General features: G+C 39.1%; 1 protein-coding gene and 1 long non-coding RNA gene across 3 annotated transcripts in view; both read left to right on the top strand.

The window, feature by feature from the left end:
- LOC102549242 (uncharacterized) overlaps positions 1-22,575 on the top strand; it is a 1,084,685-nt gene that overhangs the window by 1,027,942 nt on the left and 34,168 nt on the right. The gene's annotated exons all lie outside the window — the stretch shown is intronic.
- Nlrp4al1 (NLR family, pyrin domain containing 4A like 1) overlaps positions 2,092-22,575 on the top strand; it is a 33,154-nt gene continuing 12,670 nt past the window's right edge. The window contains exons 1-5 of the mRNA XM_087559916.1: positions 2,092-2,365; positions 7,255-8,827; positions 10,887-11,045; positions 11,493-11,657; positions 13,444-13,611. Coding sequence (XP_087416042.1) covers positions 2,092-2,365; positions 7,255-8,827; positions 10,887-11,045; positions 11,493-11,657; positions 13,444-13,611 — 2,339 coding nt within the window. The remainder of the gene's footprint in view (positions 2,366-7,254; positions 8,828-10,886; positions 11,046-11,492; positions 11,658-13,443; positions 13,612-22,575) is intronic.

Raw genomic sequence — 22,575 nt, 5'->3', positions numbered from 1 at the left:
CCCAATAAAAGGAGGCAGTCCATGGTTTCAAAGCATTTATTGTCATGGCAAAATGTAGATGAGTAAAATCTTACTCCACTTCTCAGTGTAGGCCTGGGATTAAATACCTTTTGCAGGGAGGAGTGTCTGGGAAGAGAAATTCATTGACTAAGTCTCCAGGCCTTTAGGTGCCTCATTATAATGGAGATCTGTCTTGAGCCTATGTGACCTGTGGCCACATCCTCTACCAGTGAAGGGGCTTGGGGCATTGTCCTTAAGTGATTGATGGTCACAAATCTAAGGAGTGCTCTGGGCTAGGGACCAGCCTGGTTTCCTGGGAGACAGACAAAACACTACCTTCCTTTCAGGGTCACTTGGGTCTCAAGCCTTGTCAACCAGGAACCAGGATGCCTTTTACTGTCCCATAAGATATCATTCCAGCCCCATCAGTAATTATTTAGGGTAATCTCATTTTGCTTCTCCAGTGTTGTTGTGCTGGTTCTCAACCTGTGTGACAACCCTTTTGGGAGTTGAACCACTGTTTCATAGACGGCCCCTAAGAACATAGGAAAACATATTTATATCACTATTCATGAAGTAGCAAAACTGCAGTCATAAAAAAGCAGCAAAAGTAACTTTATGGTTGGAGGTCATCAAATTATGAGAAATGGTATTAAACGGTTGTAGCATTAGGAATTTTGAGAGCCACTATGTTATTCTTTTAATGTGCTTTGTAATGAGTTGAGAGTTAATATTATCCCATACAGAAAAAGTCCCTGCTGTTATTTATTACACACAATGAACAGTGTACTATGTGAGAAGTTAGTGGCCACATGTATGTGTGAAAATGTGAAGTGTGGTATTTTTGTGGAAGCCAGATATCAACAGCAAGGATCTTCTGCAATTACTCTCGACCTGGTTTTTGAGACAGAATTTCTCATTAAACGTGGAACTCAAGGAAATTGGCTAGAAAAGCCAACTAGCTAGCCAAAGAAATCCTTCTCTATCTGCTTTCCCAGTGCTAGGATTACTGGGCTGTGTCATCAACACAGAGCATATTTTTATTTCTTTACATGCATTATATTCGAAAAGCAGTTTCCCCTACTTGCATGTATCCTTCACACATACCTTTTCCCACTCTTAGATCAATTCCTCCTTTGCCCTCTCCCTCCTCCAAAAAGTGAGCTGGTCTCCCTGAAAAAACAATGGAATACATCAAAGTTCAATAAGACGAGGCACACACCCTCATAAAGGCTAGATGAGGCAACCCAGTAGGAGGAAAGGGTCAAGTGCACTCACAAATGTCAGAAAGAGCTCCTGCTCCTACAGTGAGTGGTTTCACAGAAACACTAAGCTATACAACTGAAACATATAATCAGAGGAACTAATGCAGATCTATGCAGGCTGTGTGACAGTATCTTCAGTCTCTGTGAGCCTCTATGCACCCTCTTTGTTGATTCTGTGGGTTGTGGTCTTTTGGTGTCCTCCAATCCTCTTGGTTTTACAATCCTTTTTCTACCTCTTTTTTGGGGTTACCCTGACTCCATCTACTGTTTGGCTGTGGTCCCTATGTGCTTATCTCAGTTGATTGACAATGCAATGATGATTACTGAGACAGACACTAATCTATGAGTATAGCAGAAAAATCATTAGGAATCATTTCATTGACTTTGTTTTGGACAATTGTGTTTGGTTATCTTGGGTTACTCAGCTGACCAATCAGTGGTTCCTGACCATCTATTTAATGACAGGTGTGGGTTTCCTCTCATTATATTGGCTGCAAGTTGGAACAGTCAATGGATGGCCACTTTCTCAAATTCTGAATTATGATTACTTCAGCATATCTTGCCAGAAAGAGATATGAAGTTTAAGAGTTTGTGGCTGCATACCCTGCTTCTTACAAGTATGTTTAAGATACAGCATATGTCCCAGCACATTTGCAGCCAACCCTTTATGATGTCAAACATGCCCCAGCCAACTGACCCCTTTTAATTTAGTTAATTGACCAACTAATTTTGTATCTCAGCTGCTTGCCTGATTTTCCCACAGATACTGTGTTTTTTATCCTGGTACCCATCTCTCTGAAGACTAGATTATTTTCCTTAAGACAAGATGGCATCTTTCTTTTCTGATTTTGGCATTATGTGGTACTTGAAAGAGCTAAACAAGAGGGAATTTGTGAAGTTTAAGGAGTTCCTCAAACAGGAGATTTTGCAATTTGGGCTGACAATTTCTTGTACAGAAGTGAAGAGGGCAACTCGGGAAGGCCTTGCCAACTTACTGTTAAAACATTATGAAGAGAAACAAGCCTGGAATATAACCTTCAACATTTTTCAGAAGCTCAATAGAACGGATCTCATAGAGAGGGCAAAACGAGAAATTGCTGGTAAGTAGGTGAAACCTTCTTTACAGTGAAAGAGTATCATGTCATAGTTTTGATACCCATCTACCATAGGGCCAGCAGGTATCAATGGGATTTTCTTCTTTAAGGAGACATCTTAATGTATACATGTGATCTCTAGTCTATGCTATCAAATGTTACATGCTCTAACCTCATTTGTTAAACTTCTACCCAGAATATTACAAATGTCCCTCTAATCTAGACTGGAGTCATAATTCTACAGTGAAATGGGAGCACTATGGATTTAGGCCAGCAGCAACAGAAAACATCTGGGATGAATCATATTTGTGGGGTCTAGGAAGGTAGCTGGGTCTGTAAGGTACTTTTTGTATAAATAGGATAATCTGAATTGTATCTCAGAAACCACAAAAAAGTCAGGCATGTTCATTAGTTCGTTAGTCAACCTGGCACTGTCTAACCCTGATAAAATGTCTCAAATGAGATGGAGGGCCTGAAGAGATGACTCAGTAGTTAAGAACACTTATCCTTACAGTAGACTTCAGCTCTGTTTCCAGAACCTACAATAGTACTTGACAATAACCTAACTCCAGTTTCATGGGATCTAATGCATTATTCTCTCCTCTGGGGGTACTGCATACATTTGGTACATATGCATGCATGTAGACAAAAACACCTATTTGTCCAAATTAAAAACAAATGTATATATGTTGAGAACAGAGAACAGTTAAGACACCCAGTTTCAACCTCTCATCTCTACATGCATGTGTATTGCAACCCAACCCCTTCTCCCTTCCACATGCATATTATATATGCATTTGAAACATCTATGTGTGGAACAAGATTTATTTGTTGTATCTGTGTCTGTTTTGTTTGTTAGCAAGCCTAAGCTTATAGGAGAAAAGCCATGTTTCATAAACATTATGGTCTTAAGAGTTACAGTTATATTTATCCTGGTATTAAATATCATGAATACTTTAAGGTTTACTTCATTTCTTTGTCTTGGATGGTCCAGTGTTTTACCTAGATGTATGTCTTTTTTTCCTAAGCTCTCTATGCTTGGGATTCATTTATAATCTTAGATCTGTGGCTATAATATATTCTTTATTCCAACCTTAATTTTTTTTAAGTTGTCTCTGATGTTTTTCCTCCCCCTCATTTTAAAATTTACTTTATGTTCCAATATCAGCCCCCCTTTCTCCCAGTACCTCTTCACATATATCCTCCCTCTCTTTTCCCTCCCCCTTTTCTCTGAGAAGAGAGAAACCCCTGGGTACCACCATGCTGGTAAATCAAGTCACTGAAAAATTAGGAGCATTATTTCCCACTGAGGGAAGATAAGGCAAACCCATTAGTGGACCCATACGCAGTCAACAGATTAAGAGACAGCATCCATTTCCATTGCTTAAGGATCCACATGAAGACCAAACTGTATATCTGCTACATGGAGGTAGTGGAGTTAGTTACAGTCCATGCTCACTCTGTTTGGTAGTTCAGTCTTTGGGACCCCCCAAACAGTCCAGATTAGTTGACTTTTTGGTTTTCCTGTGAAGTCCCTGATGTCTTCAGTTCTTCCCTTATTCCATCTCCCAACTCTTCCACAAGACTTTCCAAGCTCGATTTAATTTTGGTTGGGGGTCTGTGCATCTCTTTCCATTGGTTCCTGGGTGGAAACTCTGGGTGGACAATTATGCTAGGCTCCTGTTTGAAAACATAACAGTATCATTAATAATGTCAGAGTTTGTTTCTTGCCCAAGGAATGAGTCTCAATTTGGGGCAGTCCTTCCTTGGTCATTCCTTCGGTCTCTGCTCTATCATTTTCCCTTACTATCTTGTAGGTAGAAAGGACATATTTTGGGATGATAGTTTTATGGATGGGTTGTTGTCCTTATCCCTACACTGGGAGTCCTTCCTAGCTATAGGAAATGGACTCTTTATAATCTATATCCCCAGCTTAAAAGAAAGAAATCTCAACTAGACTCACCCCCATCAAAACCCTGGGGTTTTTCCCCATCCCAGGTCTCTTGCATGTTTCAGAGATGTCCCCCACAATTTCTGTTTACTCTCTCCTGCTCTCCCTACATCTGATACTCCAACCCTATTCCCCTCCCTCCTCCCTCTCCCACCTAATTTCCTCTCTCTGTTAATTTCTGAAATCTATTTTGTTTCTTTTCCTAAGAAATATTCAAACATCCTTCCGTGTACATTCTTTGTTGTTTGGCTTCATAAGTATATGGATTGTGCTTCAATAATCCTGTCCTTTATGGCTAATTTCCACATATTTGTGAGTGTATACCATGCATGTCCATTTAAAAAATGTTTAAAAATTGTCCCTATGCTGTTCTTTCCCCTCTTATTCTTGAAATCCAGTTGCATATAAAAATTTAATTTATAACTAAAATATGTATGATCAGATAGAAGCTATATTATGTGTATGTGATAGTGCCTGCCTTATATGTATGTTCACAATGTACGACCAATGTCTTTAAAGGCCAAAAGTGTACATGAGATCTGGTCCTAGAAAATGTTGATGCTATCAGGTATATGCTTGTAATTAAATCCAGGTCTTCTAACTACTGGGACATCTCTTGAACCCCATATGTTAGATCTTCATACAATGTCTTGTGTTTATCTCTTTTTATTTATCCTTTGTGCTTATGGTTGGCTTTTTTCTCTAACCATTCTCAGGACCTTCATTTCTGTTCAGCTCTTTCTTATCAATAACAAAGTCCCACTGTTGGCTAACTTTGACTTTCCTGACATGTGTTATTTGTGTGTACACATATGTTCTTGCATACCATGGTCCACAAGTAGAGATCAGAGACAAATTCTGAGAGTTAATTCCATATTGACTTGATGATAAATGCCCCTAAGATATCTTACCAGCCCCTATTTGTTGATTCTCAATTTTAGTGAAGGCATTTATGTATACAATTTGCCTTGCCTTGCCTTTCCTCAGATTCCACTGATTGCCCAACCTGTCTTTTATTTCCATTGAGCACCTTTTAAAAATTAAGTATTATACTTGGCATACAAATTGCATCAGAGTGTGTGTATGTGTGTGTGTGTGTGTGTGTGTGTGTGTGTATCATTGTGTTTTGTTCAAAGTGTTCTTCCACTAAAACTCTCCCTTCTCTTTTTCTCCACTAGTAACCTTTGTCCCCTGAAATTGTACCTTATTTTTGCTTTCATGCTATTTGTGAATGTTGAAAAAATTTTAAAGTATCTTTTCAAAAATTTCGTATATGCAACCATGTTTGAGGGATTATGTGTGTGAGTACAGTGCCTACAACAGAGTCCAGGCACTTTGGAGGTGTGTGACAGGCTGATATGAGCCACCTGATGTGCATGCTGGAAAACATTCTCAAGACAACTTCTACAGTAGCTAGTGCTCTTAACTACTGTACCAGCTCTCTAGCACCATTATTATATAATTTTAAAGTCAATATGACAATACGTATTTTCATTATGTACTCAATCTTAGGTTGATAGTGATACCAATTTTTCATTTGTGGGCTGTCATCACAACCATGTATAATTATCCTGTTAAGTTGTGTACATGTGTTCATGTGTCAGGAGTAGAGAATCACTGATATTTTTGTTTGGGGAGCCATGCAGTCTGTGACTCCTAATTGGCATTTTTGCTGTCCCAGTAAAGTAGTTGCACAGAGCACAGGACTCCATATAGTCCAGAGTATTATCTTTGAAAGCCATGCTTTTGGTTAAGGATGAATACCTTCATTCATGAGTTCATTCATTAAGTACATTGCAAGTCAAAATAAAAGAATAAATAACAAAGGATCAAGATAAATCAGAGTTATGTAGGTAGATAGGTTAAAACATTGGTCAATAGATATGCCAATACATAGGGAGGAAAGGATGGAGGGAGTGGGAGAGAGAGAGAGAGAGAGAGAACATCATCAAATTGTGCCCTTAAAAATCGCCAATAGAAGTTGACTGTGGAAGCCTCTTAATAACAGCCAACTGGAGTTCCCATTAACAGAAAGTATTCCCTTGAGTGATATTCTCAATCTGAAAAATAAAACAAAACAAAATCAAATAATGGTAGGAATGTTACATTGCCAAATCAGGGTCTCATAACATCATCAAAATCTGCTCCTACAACATCCAGCAGAAACCAGATAAGGAAGTTGGAGTGAGTTGGAGCTTCTAATGGAGCTGTCTTTCTGTTTGAGGTCCCATTGTTCTTGTACAGGCTTCTTTTCCCACTATAGGCACTTTTGTATTGTAGGTAAAGAGTCATAAAATTTGCTTGAAATGTTTCATGATTTAGCTGACCTCAAGGCATATGATGGTTTTACTGTTGAACTTTTTTTATTCTCTTCTCTTCTTGTTCCAGAATTATGCATCAGCCAATTTGCAGACAAGAACCCAAGGAGGGACTGTATTGAAATATGCTTGGGTCAAAGCATGGGGAAAATGGGGAAAAGTGACAACCCCACTTCAAATGACATCTTCTTAAACAGCACATAATAGTTTAACAATATAATATTCGTGACACAGAAATGCAGCTGTGCTCCAGTGCCAGTAAAAATCTTCTCACATTAACTGGATTTGTTCTGGGTCCAGAGCTTAAAAAGTCCTAAAATCATACACCATAAGGGAGGTGAAGAAATGACTCAGTGGCTAGGAGCATGTTCTATTTGTACATAATATCTGAGTTCAGCTCCCAGCACCCATATGGGAATACTCATGGACAATTATAAATCCAGCTGTGTGTGGAGGAAGGATTTAACACCTTTGACCTCTATAGAAACCCACTAACATGCACATTATTAAAAATAAATATTTAAGTGATTCATTCTGATATTTAAAATGTTATGGTCTGATTATATACAAATGAATGTTTAACTTTGATATGTTGTGGATATTTTCCCCTGTGTTCACTGACTCAGGACACCCAAAGTTATATCAAGCTCATTTGAAGACAAAGCTGACCCATGACAGTTCCAGAGTATTCACCACTATTATTCAGGATTTACTTAAGGAGAATTTCACCCAGAATGACCGTGCTTATTTTGAGAACCTTCTCCCATCAAATAGAACTGTGATGAGGCCTCAAGTCGTGGTCATAAAAGGTATGGCTGGAATTGGCAAGACACTAATTTTGAAAAAGTTAATGTTTGCCTGGTCGAAAGGCCTGTTGTTTCAAAACAATTTCTCCTACATCTTCTACTTCTGCTGTCAAGATGTGAAGCAGTTGAAAACAGCTAGTCTGGCTGAATTGATCTCCAGAGAGTGGCCTGGTTCCTCAGCTCCCATAGAGGAGATTCTATCCGAACCTGAGAAACTCTTATTTCTCATTGACAGTTTAGAAGGTATGGAATGGGATCTGTCCGAATGTGAATCAAAGCTGTGTGCTAATTGCATAGAGATGCAGCCCGTGAATGTAGTGCTGAGCAGTTTGCTCATGAGAAAGATACTTCCTGAATCATCTCTCATTATCTCAACTACTCCAGAGACATTTGAGAAAATGGAGAACAGGATTAAGTATACAAGTGTAAGAACAGTAACAGGATTGAATGAGAGCGATATTATATCATGTTTCTACAACTTGTTCCAAGATATGAACAGAGCCCTGGAAGTCTTCAGTTTGGTGAGAAAAAATGAGCAGCTGTTCAATATATGTCAGGCCCCAATAGTATGCTGCATGATAGCTAAATGTCTTAAAAATGAGATAGAGAAGGGAAAAGACCCAATATCTCTCTGCCGACATATCACCTCCCTATATACTACATATATCTTCAATCTGTTCATTCCCCAAAATGCCCAATATCCAAGTAAGAAAAGCCAAGACCAGATGCAGGGGTTGTGTTTTCTTGCTGCAGAGGGCATGTGGACTAACACATTTGTATTTAGTGAGGAGTCTCTCAGACGGAATGGGGTCATGGACTCTGACATCCCCACACTGCTGGACATTGGAATGCTTGTAAAGATCAGGGAATCTGAAAGTTCTTACATATTCCTCCACCCATCTGTCCAAGAAGTCTGTGCTGCAATCTTTTATTTTCTAAAGAGCCATGAAGACCACCCTAGTCAATATGTGAAATGTATAGATATACTCATCTTTATGTTTCTAAAGAAAATCAAAACAGAGTGGATCTTTTTAGGCTGTTTCATCTTCGGCCTTTTACATGAATTGGAACAGAAAAAACTAGATGCATTCTTTGGCCACCAGTTGTCCCAGGAAATAAAACATCAGTTCTATCAGTGCTTGGAAACCATAAGAGGCAATGAAGAGCTTCAAGAACAGATAGATGGCATGAAGTTGTTTTACTGTCTGTTTGAGATGGAGGATGAAGCCTTCTTAATACAAGCAATGAACTGTATTGAACAGATTAACTTTGTGGCTAAAGATTATTCTGATATTATTGTTGCTGCCTACTGCTTAAAACACTGTTCTACCCTGAAGAAAGTATCCTTTTCAACCCAAAATATTCTGAATGAAGAACAGGAATACAGCTCTATGTGAGTATATTCAATATCTTACTTTTCTGTCCCATATTATTTAGAAAATGTCCATGGGCATTGATGATTTATATAGATAGATTCAAAATTCAACCTGGTTGCTGAATACTGAGAGGTCAGCCTAGATACCGTATTAACAACCACAAAAAACAAAAAGAGCATTAACAGGTTGGCTGTGCATACATGTACATATATGTATATATGAATATGTATGTATGTACATGCATCTGTGTATACATGTTTGTATATATTATATACATGTGCATAAACATATGTATTCAAACACACACACACAGACACACACACAGACACACAGACACACACAGACACACAGACACACAGACACACACACACACACACACACACACACACACAATAGGCTAACACTTTACCAGGAACAGCTCCCAGGTTTTTTTCTAATCTTTCTTGAGACATGGTTTAGCCTCCTATTTATTTTGTAATCAAGAATGGCCTTAAATTTCTCATCATTTTGAAATAGTAGAATAAGTTAAGCTGACTGTTTGGGAGCCCTGGGATTTTTCTATGTGAATCTCCTCTACTTTGTTACAGTGTCTTCATTATCAAAGCATCAATGGAATTAACCCACCATACTGTGAGTATGGAGTGTGTTGGTCAATGTCATGTGTGCTTTCTGCTCTTCTGAGATATGAGTGTGATACTCAAACTCTCTCTTAATCACCTAACTGCAAACTACTTTTAAAAAGTTAACTATTATAGAGGATATGGGAATGTATCATTTACTGTAGAAGTATGAGATCTTAAGTTTCATGCTCTGTATCCACATTTGTTTTATAAAAGGCTGTAGTTCACAGCATCTACCTATAACACCAGCACTAAAGAGGCAGAAACATGGCTTCCATATGCAAGCACATACATGTACTTATTTGCATGTGCTCATAAACATATATACAAAAATCCTGTACTAAATTGACCCATTTCATATTATAATACATACATGGTGAGCTGAAAAGATGGATCAGAAGATAAAAGTTGCCTGCCCTCAAGTCTGATGACCTAAGTTCTATCCTTTAGACCACATGGTAGGAAAACAGATTCCTAAAAGTTGTCCTTTCACCTTAATACACATTTGGTGCATGTGTGTGTGTGTGTGTGTGTGTGTGTGTGTTTGTGTGTGTGTATGTGTGTGTACATGCACACACACAAAAACTCATTCTCTCTCTCTCTCTGTCTCTCTCTGTCTCTCTCTCTCTCTCTCTCTCTCTCTCTCTCTCTCCACACATACAGAAATGTTACAAGGCAAATATGATTGTTCTAATAGAAGTAAAGAAAGTAAACAGAGAAGTCACTTATATTGTCCAAGATATATCATGAATAAATTGTCCAATCTGAAGGGTCACTCAAGAGATTCTTTCTCTAGGTTTTGATTCAGGGGATTCTGGGACCCTGACTCATTTTTTTCATTCTAACTCTACCAAGGTTACCTGTAAGGTGGGATTTCTTAACTTCAATACTGCCAAGACATCTGGGTTGTCTTATGTTGTGGGAGTATGGAAGGCATGGAAAAGCCCCAGACAAACCTGGTTTCTAGTGTTTAAGATTCTCAGAATTCTCTGAGATTTTTTCCAATACTTGAAATGCATCTCTACTTCAAGCTATAAAAAACAAAATCCCCAGACACTGCCACTTGAAATGACCTTAGCTGGCTATGCTTACTTTGTTTAGGGAGTCAATTTGGTACATTTGTATTCTATTAGTGGCTTGATTTAACTTTTTGTAAATAAATAGAATCTGAAAGTGCTGAAAGGTTTTATCATCTGTTTCTTAATGTTTCATGATTGTAAATGCTTTTGCCTGTATGTGTGCATGTATATGGTACTTAGTACCAATGGTGGAAAGAAAGAGGCTGTCAAATAACACTGGAATTGGGTTTATGGCTGATTATGAGCCATCATTTTGGTGTTGGAAACTGAAATCAGGTCTGGGAGAAGAGCAAATACTTTTAACCAGTGAACCACTTTTTCAGCACCTAGAGTTAACTTTTTAACAGTGGAATGTACACCTTTCTCCTCTTTAACAGGGAAAAGCTTCTCACCTACTGGAATCAAATGTGTTCCATATTCATAAGCAATAAGGACATCCAGGAACTCCAAATTAAACAAACTTGTCTCAGTGATCCAGCCTTTTCTGTCTTTTATAATCATTGGAAGCACCGCACCTGCACCATTAAAATACTTAAGTAAGTTAGAGGTTGACTTTGATTTATTCATATCACAGTTTTAACAGAATAGGCTTTCCACTATATATCAGCTAACTGCATAAAAGAAGGCTTTTACAGTCTAAAGTAGAACCTTTCCAGCTTGACGTCTATAATGTCTGTTGCTTGACCATTCTTCAATGAGGGTTGATCCATGAATTGTAGGATGATGAGTACTTGTGTGTGTATGTGTGTAGGGGGTTCTGCTCTTTAGATTCTAGCAGCTACTTATTGTAATAGCTGAATTGATTTCCAAATGTTTCCATGTGAGTTCCATATAGAAGAAAAATTAAACCAGTTTGAGAGCCAATGAGCTGTTTCACACTGTTACAAAATTAGAGTTCTGTGGTCATTGTAGGTTATAGCATCTTGCCAAAGGTGAGAGCTCAGGCTGGAGGAAACTGATGGATACCTCTCTTTGTTCTGCAGGGCAAATATGGTGTCCTTTTTATGTGAAAAGCACCTATTCTTTGAGTTTATTCAGAACCACAATTTGCAATATTTGGACTTCAGCTTCACTTGCCTCTCCCACATTAATGTGGAATTGTTGTGTGATGTCTTGAACCAGGCAGAATGCAATGTAGAAAAACTGGTGTAAGTCTTTGTGTTCACCTAATTCATCAACTTCTCTCAACAAAGGCAATTAATTTTGATCTATCTTGCTGTGATATAAATACAATAATGACTTAAGCAATAATAGAGGGAAGAATAGCTACTTGATTCAAAATTTCAGCTTGTAGGAAGCCCGGGTAGCAAAACCTTGAAGCACAGTCACATCACATGCACTATTCAAGAGCAAAGAACAGTGGATTAGTGCACATATGCTAGTGTACATCTAAATTTCTCCATTCATATAATGATTCATGATCCTGCTTCCTGAGGAATGGTGGCACCCATTATCAGCAGGTCTTATCACCTCAGTTAACTTGATCAAGTATTGTCCATAAATATGCCCACAGGTCTTCCCCATCTAGAGAAACTGCTCAATGAGACTCCCTTTCTAAGTGATTTTCAATTGGGTTAAATTGACATTGAAATAATCATAGGACTATGGTTTTTTGATTGGTGCATGGTTGTCCTATTTTTCTATTGTTCATGTGTAGACTTCCTCAATATAAGTTTTGATGACAGCTAGTCAATGAGATGGCTCAGTTAGAGAAGGCATCTGCTGACATCTCTATGGCCTGAGTTCTATTCCAGGACCCACATTGGGATAGGATTTCCACAAGAAGTCTTCATTTGTTCCACATTCTCCAAATGGTATTTTGCATGCTATACCATATATACTTGAGCATGCACATAGGATGTAAATAAATAAAAGAATGTAATCATATCAAAGCCAAACAAAAAATCGACTGAACAAATGTCACTGAAGCAGTCAGAGAAAGATCCTCATCTCCTGTCCTAGGATGAAGAGCAGAGTGTCCATTTTGGGGTCCCAAGTAAACGAAGAAAGAACAGCAGATATTGAGTGTAAATAGCATGAACAAGACAGGTGCTTTGGCTCATCCATCAGAATTGACTGGGGAGGCCTTGACCCAGCCCTGCTAGATTTGTTCATGGAGAGTTCCAGGCAGAATGGAATATTATCTTTACCTATATTTTCCTTCTTTCCTTATTTTTCATGCTGTATGATGTTATCATGTTGTGGCATAATCAATAGTAACTTTGGTTGGTACCGGACTACTGTTCAGTCATTCTCATGAACACAATGGTTTTACTCTTAGGCTGTGTGACTCTTATCTCCACTCTTTGTTATAGATCCAGAGGGTCCAGTCCATTCCAGGACAGAGGCTTAGAGGACATTTGCCATAAACATACTGTAGGCTGGAACAGAAAAGTCATTGTTACTATCAGAGTTCAATTTCAGCAAGCTTAGGCAGCAGATCACAATTTACCAATATAGTATATGTTATGTCTAGTAACTCAAGGGCTTCACACACATACATGCACCAATAAATAAATGTAGTTTTTACACTCACCTGAAAGATGGCTGGGTTGGTTAAGAACATTTGATACTCATATAGGGAGCCAAGGCTTAAATACTTTCTTAGCACTCATACTCTACTCTCACAGTTTACAACCAGTTTTAACTCTAGTTGTAGGGGGCATAATATCCTCCATCTTGTTTGTCACATGTTTTGATGCACACACACACACACACACACATACACACACACAGACATATACATATGTATATATATATATATATATATATATATATACATACATGTAAATACTCATACACTAATAGTAAATCATTTCTTGTTATTTAATAAAAAAAACATTGTCAAGTTCTGAGATGTCTCAAACTTCCTTGGGAATAAAAAGAGAAAATATTCAGACAGAAAGAATATGATATTACACTTTTTTTCTGCAGGGTAGAACACTGTAACCTTTCACCTGATGACTGCCAGAACTTTGCCTTCGTCCTGATGAACAGCAAGACCTTGAAAATTCTTAACTTGGCATGCAACAACTTGGACAAAGGGATATACTCACTCTGTAAGGCTTTGTGCCATCCGAACTGTATTCTGGAGAACTTAGTGTAAGTGGCTTTGGTAGGTGCACACTGGGGAGAATTGTAGAAATCATTTCAACTCTGCCTCTATTTACTAAAATCTACCAGGTGTCTAAGTAAATTCCTCAGTGAATAGGCATACTTTCTATGCTGACAACAGCAGTACTTGACTTGGTGTCTATAATCCTAGTACTTGACTTGGTGTCTATAATCCTAGAGCTAAGGAATCAAAGCAGTTGTGTGTCAGGAACAGACATCAGACAAGGTTATAACTATTATGTGATGTGTCTGCGATGGTCTGCTTTGGGTTAAAATAATCCATGACTGCCTTGCTCCCATAGGGCAAGTCCAGGATAAAATCACTGTAGGAGGGATTCCTGCAATTAATATGCTTTTCCCATTATTATTAAACATATAAATAAATTGCAAGGTATTAGCTCACACTTTTGAGAAGATCTCTGCAGATTTATAAAGATGTACTGTTTTGCAGAGATCCTACATAGACAAATAGATGAGTTCTTAATTATTAATGATAATCCTGTAAGAATTTCTAAAATTATATTAGTATTTATTTAGCTTCTTATAGCGAGGCTGCTATTAGATCCTTTCTGATAATTGAAACTTCAATGAGAACCCTGACAGTCTCTGTCACCACTTAATTGCTTATACTACATGGAGCATATTCCAAAAGTTTGTAAAGTCATTTAACAAAGGTCCTAAAAAGGGAACTGTGGTATATTATAGGTACGAGGACAGAAGATCAGATGTTGACTGAGTTTATCTATACCAAATTGCACTAATAACATGGTTATGTTTTTCAAATTTTCATGAACCTAAGGGACTGTGACAGATAAAGAATATTTATCCAGATATTTAGTCCTAGTGGATATGCATGTAAGCATTCTCCCTTGTAAACTTCTATTACAATTTAAGATGTGAATGTACATGTAAAATTGTAATGAACATTTAGCACGAGATCATATATTCTGAAAGGCTTAAAAGTGCTAAGGACAAAGAAAAGAGAGAGAACTGGGCTGGAAAGAACTTTTCAGACAGAACACTTTTTAGTCAGATGTGATTAGAACATTTTTCCCCCTCCCCTTCCTTATGGGTGTTCCCCTCCCAGCCCTCCCCCCAATGCCGCCCTCCCCCCAACAGTCTAGTTCACTGGGGGTTCAGTCTTAGCAGGACCCAGGGCTTCCCCTTGCACTGGTGCTCTTACTAGGATATTAATTGCTATCTATGAGGTCAGAGTCCAGGGTCAGTCCATGTATAGTCTTTAGGCATTGGCATAGTCCCTGGAACCTCTGGTTGCTTGGCATTGTTGTACATATGGGGTCCCGAGCCCCTTCAAGCTCTTCCAGTTCTTTCTCTGATTCATTCAACGGGGGTCCTATTCTCAGTACAGTGGTTTGCTGCTGGCATTCGCCTCTGTATTTTCTGTATTCTGGCTGTGTCTCTCAGGAGCGATCTACATCCGGCTCCTGTTGGTCTGCACTTCTTTGCTTCATCCATCTTGTCTAATTGGGTGGCTGTATATGTATGGGCCACATGTGGGGCAGGCTCTGAATGGGTGTTCCTTCAGTCTCTGTTTTAATCTTTGCCTCTCTCTTCCCTGCCAAGGGTATTCTTGTTCCCCTTTTAAAGAAGGAGTGAAGCATTCACATTTTGATCATCCGTCTTGAGTTTCATTTGTTCTAGGCATCTAGGGTAATTCAAGCATTTGGGCTAATATCCACTTATCAGTGAGTGCATACCATGTATGTCTTTCTGTGATTGGGATAGCTCACTCAGGATGATATTTTCCAGTTCCAACCATTTGCCTACGAACTTCATAAAGCCGTGTTTTTTTTTTTTTTTTTTTTTTTTTTTATTAACTTGAGTATTTCTTATATACATTTCAAGTGTTATTCCCTTTCCCGGTTTTTCCCGGTTTCCGGGCAAAATCCCCCTCCCCCCTCCCCTTCCTTATGGGTGTTCCCCTCCCAACCCTCCCCCCATTGCTGCCCTCTCCCCATAGTCTAGTTCACTGGGGGTTCAGTCTTAGCAGGACCCAGGGCTTCCCCTTCCACTGGTGCTCTTACTAGGATATTCATTGCTACCTATGGGGTCAGAGTCCAGGGTCAGTCCATATATAGTCTTTAGGTAGTGGCTTAGTCCCTGGAAGCTCTGGTTGCTTGACATTGTTGTACTTTTGGGGTCTCGAGCCCCTTCAAGCTCTTCCAGTTCTTTCTCTGATTCCTTCAACGGGGGACCTATTCTCAGTTCAGTGGTTTGCTGCTGGCATTCGCCTCTGTATTTGCTGTATTCTGGCTGTGTCTCTCAGGAGCGATCTACATCCGGATCCTGTCGGTCTGCACTTCTTTGCTTCATCCATCTTGTCCAATTGGGTCGCTGTATATGTATGGGCCACCTGTGGGGCAGGCTCTGAATGGGTGTTCCTTCAGTCTCTGTTTTAATCTTTGCCTCTCCCTTCCCAGCCAAGGGTATTCTTTTTCCTCATTTAAAGAAGGAGTGAAGCATTCACATTTTGATCATCCGTCTTGAGTTTCGTTTGTTCTAGGGATCTAGGGTAATTCAAGCATTTGGGCTAATAGCCACTTATCAATGAGTGCATACCATGTATGTCTTTCTGTGATTGGGTTAGCTCACTCAGGATGATATTTTCCAGTTCCAACCATTTGCCTACGAATTTCATAGACTCGTTGTTTTTGATAGCTGAGTAATATTCCATTGTGTAGATGTACCACATTTTCTGTATCCATTCCTCTGTTGAAGGGCATCTCGGTTCTTTCCATTTTCTGGCTATTATAAATAAGGCTGCGATGAACATAGTGGAGCACGTGTCTCTTTTATATGTTGAGGCATCTTTTGGGTATATGCCCAAGAGAGGTATAGCTGGATCCTCAGGCAGTTCAATGTCCAATTTTCTGAGGAACCTCCAGACTGATTTCCAGAATGGTTTTACCAGTCTGCAATCCCACCAACAATGGAGGAGTGTTCCTCTTTCTCCACATCCTCGCCAGCATCTGCTGTCACCTGAGTTTTTGATCTTAGCCATTCTCACTGGTGTGAGGTGAAATCTCAGGGTTGTTTTGATTTGCATTTCCCTTATGACTAAAGATGTTGAACATTTCTTTAGGTGTTTCTCAGCCATTCGGCATTCCTCAGCTGTGAATTCTTTGTTTAGCTCTGAACCCCATTTTTTAATAGGGATATTTGTCTCCCTGCGGTCTAACTTCTTGAGTTCTTTGTAGATTTTGGATATAAGGCCTCTATCTGTTGTAGGATTGGTAAAGATCTTTTCCCAATCTGTTGGTTGCCGATTTGTCCTAACCACAGTGTCCTTTGCCTTACAGAAGCTTTGCAGTTTTATGAGATCCCATTTGTCGATTCTTGATCTTAGAGCATAAGCCATTGGTGTTTTGTTCAGGAAATTTTTTCCACTGCCCATGTGTTCCAGATGCTTCCCTAGTATTTCTTCTATTAGTTTGAGTGTGTCTGCTTTGATGTGGATGTCCTTGATCCACTTGGACTTAAGCTTTGTACAGGGAGATAAGCATGGATCGATCTGCATTCGTCTACATGTTTACCTCCAGTTGAACCAGCACCATTTGTTGAAAATGCTACCTTTTTTCCATTGGATGGTTTTGGCTCCTTTGTCAAAAATCAAGTGACCATAGGTGTGTGGGTTCATTTCTGGGTCTTCAATTCTATTCCATTGGTCTATCTGTCTGTCTGTGTACCAATACCATGCAGTTTTTTATCACTATTCCTCTGTAATACTGCTTGAGTTCAGGGATAGTGATTCCCCCTGAAGTCCTTTTATGGTTGAGGATAGTTTTAGCTATCCTGGGTTTTTTGTTATTCCAGATGAATTTACAACTTGTTCTGTCTAACTCTTTGAAGAATTGGATTAGTATTTTGATGGGAATTGCATTGAATCTGTAGATTGCTTTTGGTAAAATGGCCATTTTTACTATATGAATCCTGCCAATCCATGAGCATGGGAGATTTTTCCATCTTCTGAGGTCTTCTTCGATTTCTTTCTTCAGTGTCTTGAAGTTCTTATTGTACAGATCTTTTACTTGCTTAGTTAAAGTCACACTGAGGTACTTTATATTATTTGGGTCTATTATGAAGGGTGTCGTTTCCCTAATTTGTTTCTCGGCTTGTTTCTCTTTTGTGTAGAGGAAGGCTACTGATTTATTTGAGTTAATTTTATACCCAGTCACTTTGCTGAAGTTGTTTATCAGCTTTGGTAGTTCTCTGGTGGAACTTTTGGGATCACTTAAATAAACTATCATATCATCTGCAAATAGTGATATTTTGACTTCTTCTTTTCCGATCTGTATCCCCTTGACCTCCTTTTGTTGTCTGATTGCTCTGGCTAGAACTTCATGAACTATATTGAATAAGTAGGGAGAGAGTGGGCAGCCTTGTCTAGTCCCTGATTTTAGTGGGATTGCTTCAAGTTTCTCTCCATTTAGTTTAATGTTAGCAACTGGTTTGCTGTATATGGCTTTTATTATGTTTAGGTATGGGCCTTGAAATCCTATTCTTTCAGGACTTTTATCATGAAGGGGTGTTTAATTTTGTCAAATGCTTTCTCAGCATCTAATGAAATGATCATGTGGTTTTGTTCTTTCAGTTTGTTTATATAATGTATCACGTTGATGGTTTTCCTTATATTAAACCATCTCTGCATGCCTGGGATGAAGCCTACTTGATCATGTTGTATGATTGTTTTGATGTGCTCTTGGATTCGGTTTGCCAGAATTTTATTGAGTATTTTTGCATCGATATTTATAAGGGAAATTGGTCTGAAGTCCTCTTTCTTTGTTGGGTCTTTGTGTGGTTTAGGTATAAGAGTAATAGTGGCTTCATAGAAGGAATTCGGGAGTGATCCATCTGTTTTCAATTTTGTGGAATAGTTTGGATAATATTGGTATGAGGTCTTCTATGAATGTTTGATAGAACTCTGCACTAAACCCGTCTGGACCTGGGCTCTTTTTGGTTGGGAGACCTTTAATGACTGCTTCTATTTTCTTAGGAGTTATGGGGTTGTTTAACTGTTTTATCTGTTCCTGATTTAACTTCAGTACCTGGTATCTGTCTAGGAAATTGTCCATTTCCTGTAGATTTTCAAGTTTTGTTGAATATAGGCTTTTATAGTAAGATCTGATGATTTTTTGAATTTCCTCTGAATCTGTAGTTATGTCTCCCTTTTCATTTCTGATTTTTTTAATTTGGACACACTCTCTGTGTCCTCTCGTTAGTCTGGCTAAGGGTTTATCTATCTTGTTGATTTTCTCAAAGAACCAACTTTTGGTTCTGTTGATTCTTTCTATGGTCCTTTTTGTTTCTACTTGGTTGATTTCAGCTCTGAGTTTGATTATTTCCTGACTTCTACTCCTCCTGGGTGTATTTGCTTCTTTTTGCTCTAGAGCTTTTAGGTGTGCTGTCAAGCTGCTGACATATGCTCTTTCCTGTTTCTTTCTGCAGGCACTCAGCGCTATGAGTTTTCCTCTTAGCACAGCTTTCATTGTGTCTCATAAGTTTGGGTATGTTGTACCTTCATTTTCATTCAATTCTAAAAAGTTTTTAATTTCTTTCTTTATTTCTCCCTTGACTAGGTTATCATTGATTAGAGCATTGTTCAATTTCCACGTATATGTGGGCATTCTTCCCTTATTGTTATTGAAGACCAGTTTTAGGCCGTGGTGGTCTGATAGTACACATGGGATTATTTCTATCTTTCTGTACCTGTTGAGGCCCGTTTTTTGACCAACTATATGGTCAATTTTGGTGAAAGTACCATGAGGAGCTGAGAAGAAGTTATATCCTTTTGCTTTAGGATAGAATGTTCTATAAATATCCGTTAAGTCCATTTTGCTCATGACTTCTCTTAGTCTGTCTACATCTCTGTTTAATTTCTGTTTCCATGATCTGTCCATTGATGAGAGTGGGGTGTTGAAATCTCCCACTATTATTGTGTCTTCACGTCTGTCTGGAAGTCCTCCAGCATCATGATCAAATATGATTTTGAAACTAGATCTTGCTTTTCTGGTGTGTTTGGGTATTCCATGTTTATTTTGGTGGGAGAATTGGGCTCTGATGATGCTATGTAGTCTTGGTTTCTGTTGCTTGGGTTCCTGTGCTTGCCTCTCGCTATCAGATTATCTCTAGTGTTACTTTGTTCTGCTATTTCTGACTGTGGCTAGACTGTCCTATAAGCCTGTGTTTCAGGAGTGTTGTAGACCTGTTTTCCTGTTTTCTTTCAGCCAGTTATGGGGACAGAGTGTTCTGCTTTCGGGCGTGTAGTTTTTCCTCTCTACAGGTCTTCAGCTGTTCCTGTGGGCCTGTGTCTTGAGTTCACCAGGCAGGTCACTTGCAGCAGAAAAGTTGGTCTTACCTGTGGTCCCGAGATTCAAGTTTGCTCTCGAGGTGCTGCCCATGAGCTCTCTGCGGTGGCAGCAACCAGGAAAATCTGTGCCGCTCTTTCCGGGAGCCTCCGTGCACCAGGGTTCCAGATGGCGTTTGGTGTTTTTCTCTGGCGTCTGGATGTGTGCAGAGTGCAGTCTCTTCTGGTTTCCCAGGCGTGTCTGCCTCTCTGAAGGTTTAGCTCTCCCTCCCACGGGATTTGGGTGCAGAGAACTGTTTATCCAGTCTGTTTCCTTCAGGTTCCGGCGGTGTCTCAGGCGCAGTGCTCCTGCCGCTCCTGGGCCCTCCCCTACGGGAACCCAGAGGCCTTATACAGTTTCCTCTTGGGCCAGGGATGTGGGCAGGGGTGGGCAGTGTTGGTGGTCTCTTCTGCTCTGCAGCCTCAGGAGTGCCCACCTGACCAGGCGGTGAGGTCTCTCTCCCACGGGGTTTGGGAGCAGAGAGCTGCTGCGGGCCGGTATCCGCCGTGATTAGAACTTTTAAAGTCAAAACTGAGAATAGTTGTTTTTAGGAAAGAAAAATTTTAGAAAGAACTAAACTCAAGAGGAACTTTGAAGTAAATGCATAGAATTTGGAGAAAAGGCATTGAAAGTACAAGCATTATTTTGACACCAGAAAAGGAGGAGAAAGCAAGATTAGTAGAAGAATGAAGAGAAGAATGACTTAAAAAATATAACGTAACAAAAGATAACTAAAAGAGCAAGATGCAGAATATAGAGGGAATGAACAAAGAAAAAGAAGCTGGAGAGAGAGAGAAAGAAAGAGAGCAGAAGGAGTAGGCAGGCTACCATTTACCATGGAAGAGAACAGGTCTTTTCTTAATAACAAGGTGGGCTTAGTCTTATTAAAAGAAACAAAGTTTTCTTCTTAAAACTTGGGTTTAAATTATTCAGTAAAAGCTTAGTAGGTTTTTCTCTCCCTATGCAATAAAGATTGGAGCTCCTTTTTCATCCAGAATGAGTGAGTTCTTTCTGTTACCATGCTTGTTCTTTTGCTCCAAATGTGTATATAATTATAGATGTGTGTTTTACATATGTAATTATGAAATTGCATGCAAGGTTGATCCAACTAGTCAGAAATTAATGCACCAGTACCCATGTGTGAATCTATATATGAATTATGTGAGCTTACACATATTTTCTTATGTGAAAGCTTTTTGTGTGTGAGCATGATTCTCTTCTCCTCATTTCATAGACATTTAGTGCTCCTAAAATCTCCCTAGCCTGTCAAACAAAAGGCATCTGGACAAATGGGAAAGTGATCTAGCAATTAATTCTTTATTTAGTTTTTTGTTTGTTTGTTTGTTTTTTGTTTTAGTTTGAAGTACTAAATGTCAGAAATTGCAGTTTCTGCTCTCAGAGAAACACAGAAGGCAGGTCAGCTACCATAGTAAAGTAACTTAAAATTAGATAAGTAAAGTTTCTATTATCATACAAAAATCCTAAATATTTCAAAAGACAGCAGTCTTAGTCTCCACCACACTCTTCCCCCCCTCTGCTTCCTCAAGGAAATCTGACAAGAAAGAAGACCCTTTGTGGCTGGCACCCAGCAGGTGTATCCTAGAATGGAGGGATTAACCATGTTGGTGTGTTCCAGTTACAAAACAATGTAGAGAGCAACTGAAGTTGACATTTATATCATCCTCCAACCTCCAAACACAGGAAGACATATGCAGCAAACACATTCTTAGATTTCTGAGGCAGTATAAAGACACAAGAGATAGTCTAAGACTCTGGATCTTAATATCAATAGATGAGACTCCTTATTCCACAACTGTGATGGACAGAAGTATGTTCTGTGGGAAAGGGAAGCCTGTGTAGAATGGCTGTGAATCTTGGTAGAGATGATGTCGAGAGTGTTGTTTGCATCCAAAATTGGATAGGACAGATACCCAGTCTCTCATTACTTGGGCTTAGAAAGCAGTCAAAGTGTGCTTTGTTAGTTCCTGCATTCTTTCTTTCCTTGAATTGTCATAGTTTCTTTGTTGACCTGATGACTGATGTCTTTTATAGGAATCCTGTCCAGAAATCAAGACATTCTCTGAGACAACACCCAGACAAGTTAATTAGTTATAATTTCTTCCCATTTATACAGTCCCATTTAAGAAGTTTCAAAGCACAAACCTGAGAAAGAAACTCAATCACAGTGAGCTGGAAAGATAGCTAAGTGCCTAAGGAAAAAGCTCTTCCAGAGGACACAATTCTTTCCTAGCACCCAACTTAAACAGTTGTAGCTCTAGGTTTGAATAATCAAACAACATACACAGTAAGCCTCACTCACATGGACAGCATTCATAAATGCATACAGTTAAAAATTTAGAACACCTATTCATGTCCACATTCATCATGGTTAGTTTCACATCCCTGTAGTTTCATCTATGCAGCAGACTGAGAAAGAGTTTCTAGTTCCCATTCAACTTTCAAAACAGCCATGTATAGTTGGAAGGAAAGAACCAACTTCACAATCTTTTCTGACTTCCACATGCATACTATACTAAGTAACTGAAAACATCATGTATATGCATATACAGAAAAATAAATTAGATCC

This window comes from Rattus norvegicus, chromosome 7 (genome assembly GCF_021556685.1).
Source record: "Rattus norvegicus strain SHRSP/BbbUtx chromosome 7, alternate assembly SHRSP_T2T, whole genome shotgun sequence".
Lineage (NCBI taxonomy): Eukaryota > Metazoa > Chordata > Mammalia > Rodentia > Muridae > Rattus > Rattus norvegicus.
Note: the sequence above shows the minus strand (reverse complement) of the source record. Positions and strands in the feature narration are given on the sequence as shown.